This window comes from Saccoglossus kowalevskii, chromosome 10 (assembly GCF_978046115.1).
Source record: "Saccoglossus kowalevskii chromosome 10, keSacKowa6.1, whole genome shotgun sequence".
NCBI lineage: Eukaryota > Metazoa > Hemichordata > Enteropneusta > Harrimaniidae > Saccoglossus > Saccoglossus kowalevskii.
In genome coordinates, this window is record NC_140650.1 from 10,325,353 (window position 1) to 10,341,506 (window position 16,154).

The 16,154-nt window shown below is 35.5% G+C and overlaps 1 protein-coding gene and 2 long non-coding RNA genes across 3 annotated transcripts; 2 read left to right on the forward strand and 1 right to left on the reverse strand.

Moving 5' to 3' along the window:
• Nucleotides 1–232: 232 nt before the first annotated feature.
• LOC144349309 (uncharacterized) lies at nt 233–395 on the forward strand. The gene is made up of 2 exons (XR_013419931.1): nt 233–281; nt 312–395. It is a non-coding gene; the product is annotated as an uncharacterized LOC144349309 (long non-coding RNA).
• Nucleotides 396–1,891: 1,496 nt separating this feature from the next.
• LOC146737858 (uncharacterized) lies at nt 1,892–3,919 on the reverse strand. The gene has a single exon (XM_085504840.1). The coding sequence runs from the start codon at nt 3,917–3,919 to the stop codon at nt 1,892–1,894; it is 2,028 nt and encodes a 675-aa protein (XP_085360966.1).
• Nucleotides 3,920–12,380: 8,461 nt separating this feature from the next.
• On the forward strand, nt 12,381–12,901 carry LOC146737859 (uncharacterized). Its single transcript, XR_014930762.1, has 2 exons — nt 12,381–12,559; nt 12,714–12,901. It is a non-coding gene; the product is annotated as an uncharacterized LOC146737859 (long non-coding RNA).
• The last annotated feature ends 3,253 nt before the right edge of the window (nt 12,902–16,154 follow it).

Here is a 16,154-nt window from a genome sequence, read left to right on the forward strand (position 1 = left end):
TGCCTTCCTGGTACCTTCCGGGAACTAACCGGGAAGGTTCTCGCATAGAAATACTATGCAACAAAAACTAAGCAGCTTTATGCGGCTAGCTGCTTAGTTCTTGCATAGTGTTAATACTATGCGAGGTGTCAGTTATTTTCATACTATGCGAGAAGGTGCCAATAAAATCTGAATTATATGCGAGAAGGTGCCAATAAAATCTGAATTATATGCGAGAAGGTGCCAACTATTTTCATACTATGCGAGAAGGTGCCAATAAAATCTGAATTATATGCGAGAAGGTGCCAACTATTTTCATACTATGCGAGAAGGTGCCAATAAAATCTGAATTCTATGGGACAAGATGCCAGCTATTTTTGTACTATACCAATAAAATAAGAAGTTATGCAATTTCACTCTAGCTTCCGACTTGCACAAGCACCCTTTGAACAATTTAAAGAGTAAAATAATCATCATCACAAATATGTGTTGCATTAATGATAAATTTTATTTAAACCTTTTAAAATTTACGGCAACAAAAACTGGATTTATTTTACAACAATAACTGTAATTATTCTTGACTACAGATTTGCTATAAATGTGTGTGCAACACTGGACTAAATGCAATTGCATTTATGAAATACACCCCTAGGTGTCTCGGGGGGGGGGGGGAGGAGGGGTTGTTTCTATTATATTATGCAATTCTGAGAGACACAAATAACTATATAGTACCAAAAGCCATGTTCAAATGTGATACACTTTTGAAATGCTTTATTTGAAACCATCGTTAATAATATAAAAATATTTTGTTTGGAAATTGAGTTCAATTTGATTGTTGTTTCAACTTTCCCAAAAAATAATATTTACTTTGTGACAAATATTCAATTTATCTAAATTCCTTCATGTGAATTTTGGTTTTGATACTACCAACAGAATTTTGTGTCCCTTAGAATCCAAATAAATACATGTGCACTGTATAGTTTAGACTGTCAACAGTTCTCGGGCCTAATAAAGAGCAACTTATTTTCAAACGCCTTGGGCGTTTTAATAATATGCCGAAGGTTTTTCAAGCGAGAGCCGTAAGGCCCGAGTAACTTTTATAGCATGAAACGCCCTCATGGCATGACATTCCTGCGGAGATTTGTCACTCAAACTATGCCATACACCGATCAACCAATCATGAGAGAAACGAGTCACCAAGGAAGTAGTTTGAGTGACAAGTCTCAACAGGAACATCACCGGGCAATTTCCAGGTAATGTCGCATGAGGGCGTTACATGCTATAACAGTCTCTCGGCATTTCATTAAAAACACCTACAGCATTTGAAAAGTGATTCTTTATCAGGCCCGAGAACTGTAGACAGTATATGTATAGTTACTAAATACATTTTTGAAAATGATTGCACAAGTGATATGCAAGATATAATTCCAATTTTGAACAAATTATCTGTGAATCTAATCACACTCCACCATATTTCCAAATTCACATACATAACTAACATTGTTGACTGAAACATTTACACACAGACCTAAAATATTATTAATTTGAATCAGATCTATGTTCCTACTCTCAGACTTGCACGGGTGTATGTGGCTCAGTGTAATGTTGAGGAAATTTTCCAACCCAGCAAATGCAAGGATTTTTGATCGTTGCTCTGACTCAAGACGACATATGCATGCCAAAATTGATTTGACGGTGCAAACACAGTTTTGTTCATTCTTACACCAACAGTGAGGGATAGCAAAAAAGTCAACTAATCCAAATCGAACAATATTGTTTTGGCTGTCAAAATACTTAACACAGTAAGAGTTTCTAGCTTTCACTCGTGTGTAATCTCGTGAATGAATTACCTGACCATGAAGGAATATACGACCATGGTACACCAATTTCTTTGGCCTCCAGCCAAGACAGTCTATAACCTTACACATGAGTTCATTAGGCAAGTCTTTGAATAGCCGCGACCCAGTGGACGAACAAACTCATCATTCTGAACATTACCACATGGCTTCACAAAAGATACATTTTTGCACATTCCTTGAAGAAAGGATTGCTCCTTTGTACCTGAAACAGATTCAATCATTTGTGGAATTGTTTGCAGTATATTGACAGACCCAACAATCTGCAAATCAACATGCTGAGTTCCATGGAATAACTTCAAAAGGTTGCCATTGAGGTTTTCAAATGGAAAACATGAATATGCCCAGAGAGGACCCAGATCTCGAACACACATTGGCAAATGGAGAAGAGAATGTAGGTTCAATGTAAAATGCTTGAGCCCATATAATGGTTCGAACATCAGAACAAAATAGCGCAACAACAGTTCACTTTGTCTGATATCATCCTCAGTAATACTGTCTTTACAAAGAATAAATATGCCTTCAACAAAACTTGCATAATGATAAAAATACAGGGATGGTAGCAAGTCTGCCAAGATTGGGAATGAATAAAAAAACAGCCAGGATCTCATCTCAGATGCTTTCCAGTACTTGAAATGAGAACTGATCGCTCTTGGAATCCGAGAAATTACTGAAGGTGGTTTAATTTTCAAGAGTCGATCATCAATCAAATCAAGAGAACTGGTCAAGGAATACTCTTCTGAAGAATACAAAGAAGAAAGCCATAAATTGTGCAAGCGTTTTGATATACCCATCAATGCTAAATGCATATAATCTATTGCTGTACTCCTAACGTAATCATAATGCCTACATCCCATTAAAAAAGAAGGGCCTTTAATTCCTTTTACAGGGGTTCCTGCAGCACTTGCTTCCATGGCATGTTTGAGGGATTCACTAGCCAATCGAGGGTTTCTGAGTGGGTTCTCTTTATCATATGGAAAGACGTGAACATGTCCACCTTTGCTAGTTTTGTGAGTTTCACCTGGCTGTAAGCATTTTGGACAACCAAAGTGCCCATTAAATTGCATGCAGTTCAGCATTAAACTTTTGGCAGGCAAATCAGCAGTTCCATAAAGAAGGAATGCTTTGATGTTTACAGTTTTCTTATTTATCAGAACATCAATACCAGTTGACTCAAGACTTTGTAAACTACGGTAAGGGGGGATAGAAAAACTTTCCATAAACGGCTTGTGTTCTCCAAACCACAACCCAGAGAAAATCATATTTTCTTTGAGTCTCCTGACCTTTGGGGGGAGCTCATTAATTGCCAAATACATCGGCCATATGGCATATTTAGAGCTTTTAAACACTGGCACTCCATCAGTATTCCACATAAATGATATATTGTATGGGTATTTGCTAGATAGTGGCCCATCCTTATCTGATAAGTTGGTATATAGCTGGCCATCATAAATATCTTCAATACAGTTTTCACCTTTTTTTAAGCGTGTAAATCTGTGTTTCAGTGAATTCACAAAGGACTGTCGGCCAAAAAGATTATGTAGCTGTGCTTCAATAGGAATTTCCAGGAAGTAGGATTTTGCTTTCACAGCTGTCAGATCGCGGAGGCATAAGCTGTTTCCACACATGACTTGATTTATATTAACAGGTGACAAACAATGTGAACAAAAGTAGTGCTTAACTAAAGGAGAGTCAATTTCTGAGAAATACTTCTTGAAATTATAAAGGCTCTTTAAACCAGGATGTGTCTCAAGACAATGTAAACTAATCAATGTCAAGAGGTCTGTGAGTTGGGTTCCGCTGACAGAATGGTTAACTGTGTACATCAGAATTAGCAGCATGCTAACTGAAATCGACATATTATGACCTCTATAAATTGGCTTTTCTGATGTTTTATTTGTTCCAAGGCTTGGCTCACATCCATCAGTTTGTGGAGTTCTATCACCATCATCACTATCATCATCCCCACCACCACCACCACCACTTTTTTCATAGCATTCATCAGATTTATGGTCACAGTCTACTTGGACAGTGTGCAAATTATTCTCTGTATTTCCAGGTGATTTCCAGGTGGGTGTCGACATGTAATTGAAGAGTGCAGCATCTTTTCCAATATATCATGTTCAGGAAAATTATTAGTGTCAGTGGGTTGTTTTTCCGGATTGCACACACCATCTTGACAAGTCTCTAGGTTTATGGTTGAAGCGACCTCCGGCATATAACATTTATTATATTTTATTGGTCGTACGGCCCCTGAAGAGTTGAAACGCCGTTTACGATCCATTAGCCAACTGTGAAAAACATTAAAAGCTTGATTAAACAATTCAAAACATTGATATTATGTAACCATCCTTAAAGTTTATTATACTGAACAATCGATGTTCTGTACGATTAAATATTAACTCTCACAGCGAAGGTGTTTATATGGCAATAGCAATTTTTGTCTTCTTGTTACAAATTTCATAGCACCACTCATTTCGCCCAACTTCCCATCCACTTCCGCTTTTCAATCACTTTTTTTCGCTTGATATTGCGACCGCTTGTTGAATTCGACCGGATAATTTCTGCTTTATTCTCGACCGCGCAAACGCTCGCTCGCACGCATTTAAAATTCAGACTACTAAACAGATTTTTCGAGGTTTACATGATTTAATGCTGTCTTTCCGGTTTTCATAGACGTTGAATAGCCGTCAAAAGTTCAAATACGCAATCTGACCCTTTGACTTAGATATGACTTGGTCCCGAAAGGTATTTTACTGCGTCTGTCACATCGTCCGCTTGCACGGTGTTGTTCCGTTCGGATATTCCTTCGCCGGAACATTCACCTTGAAAATTCATGATGCGTCTGTCAATTATATACACATCATTACTGTGAAGCAAAATGATAAAAATGGCAAAAAACTGCCGACTTATATAACTGGTCAGAAAACAACAAAAACATGTAGATTTACCTCAAGCAAAATACCTCCAAAGGTAAACTAAAACCTAATGTTCCCTCGACAGAAATATTGGTCAGTTTGTCTTCGTTGTAGTTTATTTTTCAACCATTTCTCACGATTTTCGCAACCTTAGTTAACGACAACGCCGCCATCTTAGAATATACGAGAATAAAGCCAAGTCCCGCAAAACGATTACGTAACTTCAAGATAGACAGGAGCTATAAACCACGGACAGACTTTAATTAGAATGTCTATAAACCGTGTTCTGGTAAAAAAAATGTTTGGAATGTCGAACGCCTTGGTTTCTACCTCCATGTCTACACTAGGTTTAGAACGGGCATCGGTTCCGACATCTGTCATTCAATCAGCCGAGACAGGACAAACATTGATAGTAATTATGGAGATAATGTTCAGTAATTTGAGGGCTGACAACCCAAATAATTAAACCAGCCAATTAATGATGTAACAAAGCGTTGCAGTTGTCAATGAAGGGTAGTCGTACAATCCCAACTCCGGTGTCGACTCAAGTAGTCTTTTGTTTTGCTGGGACAGTCTTCAAAGTTATTCACTCGAGAAACCTCGGCATATTTTGAAAAAGGGGTACAATTAGACCTCAGTTCAAAAAAAAATAGTCTGAGATATACTCATGTCCACGGCGAATCAGTTTTCTTTGCAAGTTGGGAAAATAGATAAAGCAGACGAGGGTCGATGATTTTCAGTACCGAAGAATAGAATAGAATATTGCTTTATCACAACGTTAAAGAAAATTTGACATTTCTTTTTTGGTCTCTACACATGTAGAAGGTAATAAAGCTAAAAACAAAACAAAAAGTGTGACAAACAAACAAGAAAGAATATGATTTTCAAATTGTTAGTCGATTAGTAACCAAATATTAACGGCTACAACTAAATTTCTTTTTTTCTGAAGCTCAACAAAATAATTATGCAATGTAAGCTCTGACTTTCGCGGTATGTAGTCCGTTTTTACTCGAAAACATTTGATCGAGCTCAGCCAATGATCGTGACTTAATTTTGAAAATGTAATGTCGAATTTTACCTACTTGGCTATGGCATCGTTATTTTTTGGAATAAACCAACATTGTTTCTCTGCTCTCTGTCAAAACAAGTTAGCAATGCCTTTTTCACGTAATTGTCTCGATAATCGTCATTGAAAGAAGCAAGCGGCCCTGGGTACAAACGGAACACACAGTCCCACTCCATCAGCATGTCGTGGAACACTGCTAAATTCACAGACTATTTTTTACCATGAAACTATTGGTTTCTCTCAACTTATCCACAGTCACACTTCCATCCTACATTTAGAACGTTCTTGAACGATAACAGAATTTAATAATAGTTAACATTAATTGTATTTTCAGAATTTAACATTAAAACAACCATTTCGACCAGTGGATTGGGCGAGCGGTCGGCGTTTTCAATAAGCGAGCAGTGGTAAAAAGGCGATTAAAATTTGGCCGTTTTCCGGTCGGAAAAGACCGTGCGGCTGGAAGTTAAGCGATAAGTGGTTGATTGAAAAGCGATAAAAAGTTGGGTGAAATGAGTACTATACTTGTATACCAAACATCGCAGCACTACTTATATTTGTAAATGGGATGATAATAAACTTGTTTAGAAAATACTAGTGTATTAAATGTAGTTAAACTTACCTAGTCTTTTATCAATAGATAGTTCACGTAATAATAGTTTCTAACTAAGACCTTGACTGGGCTGGTCTGAAGCGAGATTTTTTTTCTTTCGAAAAAAATAAAACTTGCTTGTTAGCACGGCCAGAAGCACCTAAAATGTCTCACAGATCTACACAAACGGTGACGTACGCGCTCTTTGATTTAGATTTTCTATTTTGATGTACCAACAGTCTGAAAATAAAAAAAGTAATATTTATATTGAACAGTCAAATGTATTTGAGCTGGAAACAAATCTGAAATATGTATTTGTTGCTAAAATAGGTTAAATAATAACAATACTATGTGTAGATTTTACGGTTACGTAAACTGTCAATCGTAACATCGAAGTACAGTTAGTGGATTGTAAAGCGGTAACTGTATATATAGCCGTCTGCTTGGTACAGCTTTTTAGCACCAAGTTTAGTGATAAAATCAGCAAAAATATTGGTGCGTTATTCTTGTATACATTCACGAAAATGTTGCATATAATCTCACAATAAGTTAAAAACCAAATCAGCATGGCCTTAATGCTATAGGAAAAAAAAATGCAGACGTTTGTACTCACCCTGTAGGAGCCAAGTTTTGACGTTCTAACCCTGCGTATTTACGCGGAACCTGACGTCATTGGCACCTGAAGATAATATTTGGTAATCGTAGTCCTAAATAACTATTAAAAATAGCTAGACGTTTCGAGCAATGGCTCTTTATCGATAGCATAGAAGCAAGTGCTTTATCGATAGCATAGTGCAAGTGCACTTGCTTCTGTGCTATCGATAAAGAGCCATTGCTCGAAACGTCTAGCTATTTTTAATAGTTATTTAGGACTACGATTACCAAATATTATCTTCAATATATCATACTTATCAGTCCGAGCAGCGTTTATTTATTTATAAACTACTATTACGATTTGTCATTGGCACCTGTCGGCACGTACGCATTGGCGTAAACACGCGCTGTTAAACCTTGTAGCAAACTGAAAACGAGGCATTGACGTCAGAATTTTCGGCATTTTGCGGCAATTCCTTCACGATTTATAGGTCGGTGTACATGTACATTTTGTGATAATGGGTTTTAACCTAGAATCTGATCACCCAGATGTAAAGAAATCGCTGAAATTGATAAAGAGTCCGGGAACAGACTTTGCATGTGTTTTTTGGACGATAGATAAGCAGTTTGGTGTGATACCCAGGAAGGATTGTTTGCACCATGAAGACAGTTTAGAGGACCTTCTGTTTGGCGATGCCTTCCAGGCAATGTACGGAAAAGAGAAGTACGATGCGGTTTTTGTAACGCATGGTAAGGTGATTTTTTATATTCTGATTTTAGTTATTACAGTTTTGGTACAACGTTAAAAGCCTGAATAATATCTACATCGTTTGTTTTTGTTTTGAATTAGTGGATAGTAATAGTTTTATGTATTATTTCTCGTTTATTTTTAGATAGCAATATAATTATTTGTAGATTATATGTTTGGTAATCTGTTTTACCGTACTAGTCCGACTTAGCACCTATGCTCAACTAAGCGCCCAGCCTACTTTCGGGAAATTTTATTTTGGGATAAAGTTCGTCTTAGCGCCCAACCCTTCTAAATTATGACTGCCTAGACATCGTCTGACTTTTCCGAATACCAGTACCCAAATTTATATAATACAGCGTAAATATCGACTGCTGCCAATGCGAAAACTACATATACCCATCGACAATGACCTGTTAAAATTTCAGTTTACCTTGCAATATTTTTTAATTACAATTTGTTTCTACATCGTGCCATTTTTCGTCAAAATCAATTTCAACAGATCGTACTTCGACATCGCTTCTTCTTCATTGCCTTACCGAAATGCCTTCGGGAATTCCCGGAGAATTTCGTCGGTACAACCCATCATTCTGATTGGTTAATAACAGACTTGACCTATCAGGTCAACAGACGTTGTTGTAGGTCAAATCTCCTGGGTCAAATCGAGAGTTTGCGTACGATCGAACACATTCGACAACGAGGTGATAAAGAGTTTGCCTTCGACTGTTCTCCCTCAGACTAATAATTTTTACATCGTAAATAACATTGGAATATTAAAATGTGCGTTTTTTGTTACCATTTCTGTTTCTTCATTGTAAAAGTGCTGGGTAAATCAATGACGTCTAAACTAATTTCGAAATTTTATTATTGACTGAACTAAAATTGTCATTTGTTTAATTTTCCGAAGGCGTCATGTAATAGAACGTAATGGCTTATTACGTAATGGTTTATTTATGTATACTCTGAGTATTATTTAATGCAACAATGCCACAAATTCTTACTAAATAATGTCCCCAACTGTGTAATTCTACAACTCAATTATCTCATCATAGTTAAAATGAGACAACTTAGAAATGGTTGTGTAAAAAAACAAAAACATTGTCTATGTGTAAAGTTATATATGTATTTTTCTGTTGTTTATTTAATTCATTTCAGTTTAACTGAAAATCTAATACTACAACTGATGTCAATGAGAATTTTAGTACACAAGAACATTTAGTAAATCCTGTTTGCTTTGTCATTAATGTTCAGTGATTTATTTATTTATTTTTTTATTTATTTATTATGTACAGGAAATGCTGTTATAGATCAAGCAAAATATCATATAAGTTATCAGACAAATTTGTTTTTTCATCTTCAATAACATTTCTTTTATTTCACACATTAAGTTGTCCCTTTTTATTTTAAAATTTGGACATTGCAAAATAAAATGTTCAAGGGTTTCTTCGACTTTTTTCATAACATGGAAAAATTATGTCATCTTCACTATTATTTTTCCATTTTCTTTTTTCATATGCCAACCCAAGAGTACATGATCTTGCTCTGAATTTTAGCTGTGCTCCTTTAAAGTTATTTATTGACTGAAGATATTTTTAATTTTTCAAGCTAGTTTTGAATTATCTATAATAATTAAGGCTTGATTTTAACTTCATATCTTCTCTCCGCTTGGATTCATCATGGTTCAGAACCAACGTGATTCAAACTATTATTACACAATGTATCAGCACTGGTTGTTTTAACAGGCATGAATCGTTAAATCAGCTCATATTTCTATTAATTACCATTTATACTAAGTGAAAAAGTTGGTATACAAAATATATAGTGCCGTATGCTAGATTTGATTTATTTGTCACATACTTGGGTGTTTATTTGAGTACCTGCAGCTTTTGTAACTTTGAGGCTTGTGTTGATATATTTGTTGCAAGCAGACACTTCAGTAATTCATATAAATTATATTCATTAACATTAGGTGCTAGTGAATCAAAACTGGTGAAGTTGGCAAAAAAATTGTCATCAATTAGAATCGTTAGAATCAGTCATGAAACACCAAACTCTGGTAAAAGACAACGCAAAAATAAACAGCGTGCTGATTTTGTGGATGAAGAAGACAGATCTTCTGAAGAGGAAACTGCAGGTAATGATATTACTTGCCCGTTATGGACTAGTGCGAAATTCTCATTTTTTTCAGGTAAATTAATTGCCAGCTGCTACAGCGATAGCCATTTTTGAAGCGCATAGTCAAGTCAAATGTACAAACATCAATGTAGCTTTAAAAGTTGTTGCAAAATTATTTAAACTTAAATCCTTTTGAGAGCTTTGTTGCATTGTCCAATCACTGTGTTGATCTGGTTGTCAATCACGCTTTTGAGAACTTACCGACTTTCAAATCAATGGAACTTCTGAAAAGAAATGTATACATATTAACAATTTCCTACAATGTTAGTATATTATCTACGTAGGATATCACTTTAATTCCAAGACAAGGCTTATGGCTTTTATGGTAAAACATATTAAATTGATTTTCTTTTGATTTGTCTTGCACCTTCAGAGTGTCCAAGGAAAAAGAGAAAGAACATTAAGACAACTAGCAAAAATAAAGTTAGCACTAAAACATCTAAAGAAAAAGAAACAAAAGGTAAGATTGCATTTTTGGAATAATAATATTGTACTTTACGATCATTATTCTTCTCTCAAAGACTTAATATTTCCCTAAACGAGCACATGGTGAACCAACATTGTAATTAAGATAATTTTTAGATGTGGGAGGGTGTTCTGCTAGATGCCCACTCCCTAAAAAAGATTTTCGAAACTTGAGTATCCTGGGTATGGTAACAACATACAGATATACTGGGTACGACAGCTGATTAAATGTTAAATTTATTATTGATGTTTTTTTTTTTCAGTTTTGATATATCTCTACCTTAATTAGAAAACAACACTATAGTTGTACACTACAGTTTTATGGATTTTCTTGTGGTACATTTTATACAGTGCATGTTGTTTATTGAAAATGCTGTTTTGTTTAGCTTAATTTGCTCAGTTCAGTAGCACAGAATAATACTATGTTTGTAATGATAAAACCTTTTTCGTCACCAGAGTCGAAAGAAGCTAAAGAAAAAAAAAGAGCAACTCAAGCCAAAAAACAGGCATCACAAGACCAGGCAAAGGTGCTACTTGGTGATCTTATCGATGTACGAACATCAGACCAAAACAGAAGATCCCCACCTAACCAAGATGACAGGTCCCCTCCCAAACATAGTGATAGGACCCCTCTCAACCAGTATGACAAAGCCCATCCAGACCAACAAGACAGTTCCCTTTCCAACCAACATAGCAGGTTTCTCCTCAGCCAACACAACAGGTACTCTTCCAACCAACATGACAGTAGATCCCCCACCCGCCAACATGATAGACCCCCTCCAAACCCATGTGACAGTAGATCCCCCACCTACCAACAGGACAGCCCCCCTCCCAATCAACATTATAGTAGATCACCCACCCACCTAAATGACAGTCCCCCTCCCAGCCAATACAACAACTACCCTCACAATCAGCATGATGGATCCTTTTCCAACCAACATCACAGATGCCCTACTAACCAACTGATTGCAACCAATGACAGATCTGTCAACCAACATGACAAATCACCACCCCTTGAGGAGTACAGCAGACCACTTTCTGGCCAACATTACATTTCCTATCCTGACCAATGTTACAATTACGCTCCTGACCATCAATTCAGTTCTCTCAATGAACACACCAATACCAGCCCATCTTTCCTAACTCTACTTGGAAATTCTGATGTGTGTGCTGAATGCCTTTTAAAAGACAAACAACTGAAAAGCATGCAAGAAAAGCTTCAGAAAACAGAGATGGACTATCATCATATAAAAATTAAATACCAAGAATTGAAGGCTTCAAAAGGTAAATAAGTGCTTCTTTATGTGCTTGTAATGATTTCATGGTTTTTAGCACATGTCTCCTAAGTTTAATGATCTGAATCTCCCTGATGGCTTTATTGCTCCCTGTTGTAAAGGTATTGAAATATTGTTCATATGTGTGCAATTGTAATATATAAAAAAAAATATGTTCAATACCATATTCTTTTTCTTTCAGCTTTATATTCATCTACTAGCATCTCTCACACTCCTAAACACTATGTACCAGTGCTTGGTGTACAGATTCCTGCATCACCACATGTAAGCATATAACATTTTTAGTCTTGGATGAAGATGGTTACTAATAGATTGTGGTTGTTTTCTGTGTGTTTATCCTTCAGAAGCTATATCGCCTAAAGTCTTGTATCTGGTGTGATAGTGACACAGAATTTGAATGTCATACATAATACACACCATATGTATTCCTAATTGTTAGACATCTTGAGTGTCTAAACAATAGAGTGACTACATGTATAACCATCTTAAATGACAACCAGTGCAAAACACATACCATATTTTATACTGTCGTATACATTGTGCTACGCACAAATTATTCTGAAATAAATTTTGAAGGATTGGTTTGTTAGCTAGAATATACAAAAACAACTAACACTTTTAATTTGTATTATATGATTCTTTCAGGAATTTGTAGCCCTAGGGACCGATCCACCATTAGGGTTTGAGAGGCTGGGGAGTACCAATTTATGTGTACAAAGCTTATGGCTATCAACAGTCACATCTAAATGCAGAAACGATTCTCCATCACTTTTTATGAAAAAAATGATAGATGGGTTTTTTCTACCAGAGCAGTTGAGTGGTATGAACAGAACTAAACTGGCGGAAAATATAACCATAGATGCATTGATTAGTAAGTATATAGATAGATTGGCTATAAAAAATTGGCATTATAATGATTTTTGAAACCTTTTCACATGCAATATCAGGTATATGATACATGTTACAAAACAATTGATTCTTGCATATTCAAATTTTACCATTAGGTTTTCTCTCTTTATTTGTAGAGTATGCCTGTAGTCATCTAAAAATGGCAGATAGGGACATAACTACATTGGTGAACCAGAAGTGTTGCTCCATGAAAAGAGCTCACCTCAACAGCATGAGAGGAAACAACACACAGGAGACCAATTAGTGCCTTTTTTTTATTTAGTAACTGACTGGTCTTTTTCAATAAAATATTTTTTTGGCAATATATTTATCTTGCAGTTAATTTGTTGTTCACCAAACCCCAGTATACAGCTGGATGCATTTTGACGATGTCAGAATGTACAAGAAAGTTCCCAGTACTTTCTGCATAGTCCTTTTATAAAATCTCATTGCTGCATAAAGCTGAAACCTTCCCGATGCTTTCTCGCATAGTCCTTTCATCAAAATGGTTTGCTGCATAAAGCTGAAACCTTCCCGATACTTTCTCGCATAGTCCCTATTCAAAATAATTTGCTGCATAAAGCTGAAACCTTCCTGATTCTTTCTCGCATAGTCCATTTTTAAAATGGTTTGCTGCATAAAGCAGGAACCTTGCCGCATAAAGCGGGAACCTTCCTGATACTTTCCCGCATAGCTAATTTGGAAGGTTCCCGATAGCTATCTGGTGCTGAGCAGGTACACTATGCAGGAACCCTTATATTTTTATAAGGGATCTTACAACATTAATGAACGAAATTTACAACCTCGTTCTTCCGAACAATCTGATATTTATGCTGGATAACAAAGTATACAGGTACTGTTTACGATATACTGCAAAATGGAAATAACATACCTATTTAACCGTTGTTGATTTTTTTTTACAAAATTCCAAGAACACAAAACAAACGACAACAATCGACAAAACAAAAACACTTCACAGTCACTGTAGCCACACCAGTAAGAAAAAGATACTGTGGAAACAAAATAAATGTCAGTGAATACAGTATTTATTAATTTGCAGTCTCCATGGACAAGTTCACAGCCTCTAATATTGCAAAACCGTTGTGAACTGAATTTTAAATTTCATCAGGATTCCCACATAAAGTTACACAGATATAAAAAAAATGCCTTTTTGTCAAGGCTATATCCTAATTTCTCTTATTTTAGGGGTATTTTTGTGAGTGTACATGTATCCATTACAATTATCGTAACTTAAAATGTAATCATAGTACAAATGTAAAGTACACAAAATTGTCGAGTGATTTAGGATTTGTTGGAAAAGTAGCCGAAATGCTGTGACATGGTCTAATTGGTGGTGGGAATTGCCAAACCAGTTTATAAAACAAGCCGGTAGGCTGGTTGGCGATCCGCTCCACTCCGCTCAAAAACAAGCAACATCATGTTTTCGGCTGGTGCCATGGTAGGACATGAACGTGAAGCTAACGTCAGTTTATAAATAAAACCTGGCCCCGTATACGAAGTTCGCCAAAAAAACGTTCAGTCTTTAGAAGTCACTTTATTGTATTCTGCTGTTAAATTTATTATTTCCAACCGTTTTGCGATAGTATTTTCTAGATTGAAGGCAGCATTTATAGTTCATTCATAGTTCAAAGTTGCGTTGGGATTACGTTGATACAGTGTAACAATGTTGACGCCGGTGATCTCTTACCAGTGTGCAACGTAGCCAAAATATAAAATCAAAGAAAGCTTAGAAAGAACTCCCGTGTGCTGAGAGTTTTGGAGACACATTAAAAATTAATTCAAAATTACTTATACTTGAGATATTGATGGAATAGCTGAAAACTAATTATGCAAATAAGGTAACTAATATGAACAGATTTAAGTGTAAAACTAATAATGTCTGCACAATGTACCAAGTTTCATTGAAATGTGATAAGAACCAAAAAAATATTAATTATTATGCTAATTAGAGAATTAATATGAACAGATTTTAACCCAAAATTAATCAGACTGTCTATTGTCCTAGAGCATTTATGTACCAAGTTTTATTTAAATGTGATGATCAATACTTGAGATATCAGTATTAATTATGTTAATTAGATGATTAAGAAGCATAAATATTTACCAAAAACTAATATGGTGTATAGTCATAGGTTCATTGAAATGTGATGGGTACTCTTTAAAAGTTTCATTGAAATCCAATGAGTGGCTTTTAGACATCAGTGCAACAGCCATAGAACAGCAAAAAATTAACTAATTATGCAAATTAGGTAATTAATAGGCACAATTATTTATCCGAAAATTAATCAGGTCTCTGCAGTCCTAGAATATCTATGTAACAAGTCTCAATGAAATGTGATGATTAGTACTTGAGATATCAGGTGAAAAGCTGAAAATTAAATAATTATGCTAATAAGGTGATTAATATGCACAAATATTTACCCAAAAACTAATTAGATCTCTGCACAGTCCTCAAGTAACTATGTACCAAGTTTCATTGAAACGTGATCATTACTACGTACTCGAAATATCAAAAGCTGAAAATTAATTAATTATGCAAATTAGGTAATTAATATGTACTGATATTACCCTAAAAACTATCAGGTATGTGCAGTGTCATATGACACCTATGTACCAAGTTTTATTGAAATGTTATGATTAGTACTTGAGATATCAGTGGAAAAGCCATAAATTGATTAATCATTATGTAAATTAGGTAATTAATAATATTAACAGATTTTTACCCAAAACTAATCAAATCTGCGCATTAGTTCAGAGCATCTATGTGCCAAGTTTCATTGAAATCCAATGAGTGGTTCTTCAAAAATCAGTGGAACAGTCATAGAACGGCTTAAAATCAGTTAATTATCATGCAAATTAGGTAATTAATATTCATAGTTACCCAAAACTAATCAAATCTGCGCACTAGTTCAGAGCATTCATGTGCCAAATTTCATCAAAATCCAATGAGTGGTTCTTCAGATATCAGTGGAACAGTCTTGGAACAGCTAAAAATCAGCTAATTATCATGCAAATTAGGTAATTAATATTCATAGATTTTTACCAAAACCTAATCAACTCTGCGCATTATCCCAGAGCATCTATGTACCAAGTTTCACCAAAATTTGATTAGTGGTTCTTGAGATAACGGTGGAACAAAAAAAGTGACATACATACAGACATACAGACAGGGTAACTGCAAAGACTCCCTTTTGTGCTTCGCACACGGGAGTCAAAAAACATGATCATATAGAGGGTGGGCAAGGGGGGTAGCTGGTACAGTTTTACGGGAAATAAAAAGGGCTTTTCACAATTTACAAGGAAAAAAGACGTTTTTACAGTAAAAATGGAATTTTGCAGTGAATTGTGTCATCTAGTAGTTTTACAGTTTCGAAAATGTAATTCCCCTGGACTTAGTCTATTCTTTACGACTTTTTTATTTGGATGTAAATTCTTGTACGTATCGAGAAAAATTACACATTTTTACAGTGTACGAAAAAAATACTTGATGATTACGTTGTACGTCTAGCCTGTGATTACAGAATTGCGGAATATATTTTTTCATTTTACGTTGTACG